Source organism: Lactuca sativa, chromosome 8 (genome assembly GCF_002870075.4).
Source record: "Lactuca sativa cultivar Salinas chromosome 8, Lsat_Salinas_v11, whole genome shotgun sequence".
Lineage (NCBI taxonomy): Eukaryota > Viridiplantae > Streptophyta > Magnoliopsida > Asterales > Asteraceae > Lactuca > Lactuca sativa.
The window spans coordinates 104,108,289-104,115,582 of record NC_056630.2 but is presented as its reverse complement, the minus strand read 5'-3'; the positions used below and the strand labels follow the sequence as shown (position 1 = coordinate 104,115,582).

Sequence of the window (7,294 nt, the reverse complement as noted above, 5' to 3'; positions counted from 1 at the left end):
ATCATGTTGGTCACCATGACAGCTGAACTCCAAATGTCCTGTGAGGACTTCTACCCTTTTGAGATGCACCAAGACATGATGGAATGATACCATTAGAGTGCTCGTCTTGAGAGGTATGAAATCATCGCTCCCATGATAACAATAAAGATGAAGGATGGTGAACCCATCACGGCCCACTTACAGAAAATGCAAAGGTTCGTGGACCGCTTGCTGAAGTTGAATGTGAACTTCGATGTGGAGTTGGCTATAGATATCATTATACACTCCTTACCTCCATGTTATGATCAGTTCCGTATGACCTATCATATGAACAAGGAGGAGGTCACTCTTAGCAAGCTTCAAGGCCTTTTGAGGACTGTTGAAAGTAGTATCAGGGGTAAATATGTTGTTTCTACTCATAATGCTACTGCCCCTGTCTTGGCAATTGGACATGGGAAAGGGAAGAAAAGGAAGGCTCCTGCTAAGAGCCGCAAGGGAAAGTCTCTTGATGGATCCTCTTCAAGTGAGACCAAGGCTGGTTCTGCTGCTTCCTCTACCATTCTTAAGGAAGCAGATTGTTTCTATTGTCATGAAAAAGGGCACTGGAAGTGAAGCAGCCCCAAATACTTGCATGATGTTAAAGATGGGAAGGTTAAGGCCACCCATGCATGTATTTATACTATTCTATCTAATAACTCATCACATTCTTGTTCTTGGGTCCTTGATACAGGTTGTGGATTTCACATTTGTTCTGATTTGCATGGGCTAAGAAGAAGTAAGGATGTGGAGCACGGGAAGATGAACTTGATCATGGGGAATAGGAAGGTTTCACCTGTCACCCAGATTGGAGTTTATTCTTTATTGCTTAGTTGTGGGTTAGAATTAGATATGAATAATTGTTGCTACTCATCTGAAATGGCGAGAAATATTATTTCCTTTCATGATTTGTACAAACAAGGTTTTAGTTTTTCATTTGATAATTAAATTGGTGCTATTAATGCTTTTTATAATGGTGTTTTTTATTTTAAAGCATTTCCTTGTAATGGTGTATATGAAACTGTGATGGTTGTAGACAACTTAGGAAATAATGTGTTACACATTGATTCTTCCAATAATTTGGATAAGGCCTGCTTGTGGCATTGTCGTCTTGGACATATCAACAAGAAGTGCATAGGCCAACTCCAAAAGGTTGGAGATTTGGAGTCATTCGACTTGAGGTCGGATGACACTTGCGAATCTTGTTTACTTGGAAAGATGACCAAATCACTCATTCACTGGTTCTTGTGAAAGGGGTAAAGGTTTGTTGGATCTCATACAGACCGATGTGTGTGGACCTTTCAGAATCGCCACAAGGGATGATAACCGCTTCTATGTGACTTTTATTGATGATTACAGTAGATATGGCTATATCTACTTAATCAAACATAAGTCTGAAACCTTTGAGATTGTTTCAGTATCTTAGTATTATCTTAAGGAATATGGGATTGTTTCACAATTAACGCCACTTAGGACACCACAACTTAATGGTTAGCTGAGAGGCGCAATCGAACCTTGTTTGACATGGTTCGTTCCATGATGAGTCGACCTTCGTTACATATCTCATTCTGGGGGTACGCCTTAGAGACCGTCGCCCATATCCTTAATCTAGTTCCAACTAAGAAGGTTGCCAAAAAACCTCACGAGATGTGGAAAAGGAAGGTTCCCTCGCTAACACACATCAAGGTTTGAGGTTGCGAGGCTTTTATGAGACGCGAGACTCACGACAAGCTCGAAGCTTGTAGTGAGCTGTGTATTTTCATCGGCTACCCACATAAGTCCTTTTGATATCTTTTCTATAGACCGAGTAACAATGTTGTCTTCATTGCGAGGAGAGGAGTCTTTCGCGAGAGAGAACTCATAGGACAAGGAGACAGTGGGAGGAAAATTGACCTTGAAGAGCTTCATGAGTCAAGCGTTAAAGGAACCTCAAACACTAGCAATCAACCTGGGGAGGAAACTCTTGTTGAGCCGATTGACGAGTCCGTACCTATGAGGCGTTCCAATAGAGTTACTGTTCCACCTTTGTTATATGGTTTCCATATAACATCTTAGGGTGATAGATTTATCAGTGATAGCACACTGATAAATTTGGATGAACCTAACAACTACAAGGAAGCCATGGTAGGCCCCCTGTTTGCTAAATGGAAAGAGGCTATGGACAACGAGATTCAGTCCATGTATGACAATCAGGTTTTGAACTTCGTTGACAATGTACCGGGTCGTAAGACAGTTGGGTGTAAATGAATCTTCAAGAAGAAGACCGACATGGATGAGAAAGTACACACATATAAGGCGCGACTGGTTGTGAAGGGCTTTACTCAAACTCCAGGAGCTAACTATGATGAGACCTTCTCGCCAGTGGCGAAGATTAAGGGGGTGTTTGGCTTAACTTTTCAAAACCCAAAAGTCCTTTTTGGAAAAGTTACAAAAAGTCAGGATTTCTTGACTTTTCCAAAAAGTCTCTTTTTCTTATATAAAAACACCAAAAGCAGCTTTTAAAATTAGTTTGCTAAACATCTTTTGCTTTTTTTTTTTTTTCTTAAAAGGACTTTTGGGTGCAAAAAGCTAAAACAAATACCCCTTAAGTCTATTAGGGTTATGCTAGCTATAGCTGAATTTTATGATTATGAAATATGATAAATGAATGTCAAAACCTCTTTTCTTAACGAAAAGTTGTCAAGATGTTTACATAATTTTCCAACCAAAGGATCATTTTTGCAATTTTGTGGAACTTTTACCTTTCTGCCGATACTCCGATAAAGGATAAACCCCTAAAATTGCCTGCATCGCCCTTCGTTGGAGCCCTAAACCCGCTCTATACCAACGTCATCTGCACAATTGCCATCGCACAGCAGAATAATGGGCGATCGGAGGGAGAGGGAGAGGGAAAGGGATAGGGACAGAGATAGAGACCGGGATCGGAAGCGAGATCGAGACGACCGTGATCGTCTCCGGCACCGGCACATCGATCATGATCGTGAACGAGACCGTGATAGAGAGCGAGACCATGACCGTGACCGTGAGCGTAAGGAAAGGAACAAACGGTCATACACACCAGAACGAGCTCGTTCTCGCCACGATAGGTCTCGGACTCGCTCCCCGGACCACCACCGGTCGCGTTCTAGATCCACCGACAGGCACCGCAGGAGAAGCCACCACCGTACCCCGTCCCCTGACCAACAGCGGAAGCGTCGCAAGCACGGAGATGATGATAGCCAGCGTACCGCGGCTGTAGTTTCGGAGTTTGTGGATGAGATTGTGAAGGAGAAACAGCAACAGAAGAACTCTAAGGATGTAGAAATGGTTGAACATGATGGTGGTGGAGAGATGGATGCCAGTGAAATAGAGATGATGAAGATGATGGGCATACCGGTTGGGTTTGATTCAACTAAAGGGAAGCCGGTCGAAGGGAATGATATAAGCGGGATCAGAGCGGTGACTAAAAGACAGCCTCGTCAATATATGAACCGCCGTGGTGGGTTCAATCGCCCATTGCCTGCTGAAGTGAACCGCTGATTGAGGTTAGGGTTTTGTTTTCTCTGTTGAAACTGCATCTGTTTTGCTTTTGTTTCTTTTCTCAAATTTAGTGGATGTAATACGAATTTGAACCTAACTTGAATTGAATTGTTAGACGAATGGTTCTACTGCTGTATTAACACTTGTTTTATAGCTAGTGTTAAACCTATCACTATTACTTGATTAACATGTCAAGAATCTACCCTCTTGATTAATTACGAATTTAGAAACCAAGTGTCAAGAACATACCTCAAAATGCTGAAAATTAGAGGACCAATATATTCCCAATATAAAGGTTTGTTGCACTTCTAGCAATGAAGAACAATCTCTTTAAATCAATCCTTTCAGTTTTTCTTCTAATTTAGACTCCCCATATTAGTGTGAGTTTGGATTAAACCTCCCTTCTATATATAGCCATAAATAGTGGTTAACTAGCCACCAATTTGATCAACTAAATGAACCCATTGACTTTAAAGTGATCAACTAGAGGACCTTGTCCCTAAGTAATTGCCTATGCAAATCAAATTAACAGGAGTTGTGAAATAAATGAAGAAATATAGAATATTTTTATTATTGATAAATGTGAATCCACAATCTATCGAAGTAATACTATCTAGGATAAGTATGAAGTTGTATGTAACAATATCTTGTTTGGGTGTTTGCAGATGCTTGAAAACATGACAAACTCTCAAGTCACTTGATGCATGATCCCTTTCATTGATTCAACAATTTTAATGTCATCAATTGATGTAAGTTACTTGATTTGGGGATTTCTGTTTGTGACACATTTACCCCTTGTGCTAAATGCTGATGTATGTGCATTGTACAATATGGTCACATAAGGTTCTTTTTTTCAAATCTTTTAACATTTGTTGTAGTGTAGCCCCACACTTGGTTGTGGTTTTCCCATTTGATGACATGATAATTTTTACATGTAAGAAGAAAACACCTTCTTCACAATTCTAACCTCATGTGGGCCCACTTTTATCCATATATACCATCTGATCACTGTCACATAATATCCAAAATCCCAATCTTGCCCTTCCTCCCCACATGTCTCTTTCAAAACTTCTCTCATGGAAACAACAAATGTATTGACTTGTGTCCATATTAAGTCAAGTTATAAGTCAATAAGAAACATCCATGTATATCAGTTATTCCATTAAGACCATTAAGTCTAAAGAAAAAGACCATAAAGTAAATGATATGTGACTTGTTTATTTTGTATTTAATACAAGAAAAAATGCTTGAAAATTATGTTGGAGAACTTACTTAAGCAAAATCGTGCAAAACCATTTTCTTGCATGACAATGTTTTTGCTGTTAATGCAATTTTTTTCTGGAAGTGTTGCAACATACTTCCATGTTAGATTAGAATAAGTATTTTTCTTTATGCAACATACTTCCCATTAGATTAAGAAACAAGAAATGGGTCAAATTCTTTCCCATTTTCAAGACCATAATTGTTCCCACAACCATAAAACAATTGTCATTTTTATATTGATAAATGACTATTTTCTATATTGATAAATGACTCGTTTCCGTAGTGCCTTATTTCTCAATACTTAGTTTGTTATATTATGTTTTGCAGATATTTGTGTATCTGAGTTGTTAGCAAACTTGAAAAAATCACTTATGGATTCCTTACATGTGTTGTGAAATTTGTTTAAGAGATGGTTATGATTAATGCAATTTCGCAAGCTTGTGCATATTACATACTCAAATTCGCATCAACTTTCGTATCATTATGATTCTCAAGACTATCCGAATCTTATTACTTGGTTGGTCTATTTTATTTATTATATAAAAGATGATTGATAAATGTAGAATGGCTTTTTATATATTTTATTTAATTTTATATTTACAACAACATTACTCTAGTTCCATAGAAATAAGGTAAAGGGAGGTAAGATGGTCGGCAACCTCTAACATAAGTTGATAGACTGCTTTTGTATAAGACGTCCGATAAATCGAAATAAAAAAGCAAAAATAAACAAATATAATAAAGTAAAATTTCCATAACCGCATCCCAATTGAAGTTATCCTTGCATAAGATATTTGCATATAAAACACTAGTTTGTGATGAATTACAAAGTGGAATAAGGTTTAGTAAAGCAACCTACACACAAGAAAGAAACATTTGCACATGAAGAGTAGCAGGTCGAACAAGTAAAACATGGCTAAATAAGCAAGTAGTGGAAGTAGATATATGAAGTTCTAAGCATGTACTAGTTACACATGTTGGAAGTAAAATACGAAACAAGAAAAGAATGTGTAAAGTAGCCCATAGCAACTAAAAATGGTGGAACCTACACCCTAAACTATATTAATATTATTACTATGCTGCCCTAATTCTAAGCATCAATACTTTCTTATTTGCGATCATGTCATCGACCATATGCCATCTTCCCAATTCCTTCTTGGTTGTCCTCTCCTTCTCATACCCTCAAATATAATCAATTCCACCCTCCTAACACCAACAGTTGGTTCTCCTATAAGCATGCCCAAACCACCGTAATATTCATTCTCTCAATTTCTCAACGATCGACGCCACCCTTAATGATTTTCTAGTCGTGTAAGGTATCATGTCCAACAATGTTCTACCACATGTTCTGGTACATTCTCATTTTTGCGATCTCCATCATCCTTTCGTGTTCCTTTTTGATCGACCAATATTCAGATCCATACAAAAACGTTGGCCTTATCGTTGCCTTAAAAAATTTCCCTTTCAGTTTCAATGGCAACTTCTTGTCACACAAGACTCATGTCGATACCCTCCACTTTAATCATCCCACCTTAATATGTTGTGTAACATCATCCTCAACACCCTCATCTTTATGGATCACACACCCAAGTGCTTGAAATTCTCATATGGGTGTAATATATGGCCATCGACGCATACTTCTATTTCTTTACCTCTTTGATCCCTACTAAATTTGCAACGTAGATATTTTGTCTTAGTAGTTCGATTCATAGCCTTTTTTCTTCTAAAGCTACCTTCTAGGTAGCTAACCTAACATTCAACTCAAATCTACACTGGCCACCAGCATTATGTCGTATCAACAAAAAATACACCATGGCACCCCTACATGGGTCTTATAATAGATTATTTCATCCATAATCAATGCGGATAAGTGTGGACTAAGAATCGAACCTTGATGGAGCTCAATTTCTATAGGGAAAACCTTTTGTGTCACAAAATGCAGTTCTAACGCAGGTAATAGACCAACAATACATATCGTGTATCGTTCGGACATAAGTTGCTAGAACTTGTGTAGCTTCCAAGGGCTTCCAGATCGCCTCAAACGTGACATTATCATAAGCCTTCTTAATGTCAATGAAAAACATGTGCATATCCCTATTTTTTCTTAATATTCTCCATAAGGCGTTGAAGTATATGAACCGCCACAGTTGTAGACCTCCATGGCATAAAGCTAAATTGATTTTCCGATATCCTAGTTTCATATCTTAATTTGGCCTCTAACACCCTCTCACATACCTTCATGGTATCACTAAAACAATTTAATGTCTATATAGTTTCCACAAGTTTGTGTACCTCCTTTCTTCTTATAGATTGACATCAAAATAGTTAATCTCTCGAATAATTTATTTATTTCAGATTAAAATAATTAGTTCTAATGTTTTTAATAAAAAAACATAAAATATATTTATTTAATAAAAAATTGGTTTAAACTAGATTGCTAACAAGGTAATTTTTTTAGTTGGATTGAGTTGTGTAGCTAGAAGATAGAGAAATTAAA

The 7,294-nt window shown here is 37.8% G+C and overlaps 1 protein-coding gene across 2 annotated transcripts; it reads left to right on the top strand.

Moving 5' to 3' along the window:
- Positions 1 to 2,761: 2,761 nt before the first annotated feature.
- Positions 2,762 to 5,242, top strand: LOC111909596 (uncharacterized). 2 transcript variants are annotated; one of them, XR_006185596.2, is made up of 3 exons: positions 2,762 to 3,539; positions 4,200 to 4,283; positions 5,125 to 5,242. XR_006185596.2 is itself a non-coding variant. In XM_023905384.3 (2 exons), exon 1 carries the CDS (start codon positions 2,878 to 2,880, stop codon positions 3,532 to 3,534), a length of 657 nt encoding a protein of 218 aa, XP_023761152.1. In that variant the 5' UTR covers positions 2,763 to 2,877; the 3' UTR covers positions 3,535 to 3,539; positions 4,200 to 4,400. The 2 variants fall into 2 exon arrangements, 1 of the variants encoding a protein (XP_023761152.1); XM_023905384.3 differs by lacking the exon at positions 5,125 to 5,242 and having other exon boundaries at positions 2,763 to 3,539; positions 4,200 to 4,400.
- The last annotated feature ends 2,052 nt before the right edge of the window (positions 5,243 to 7,294 follow it).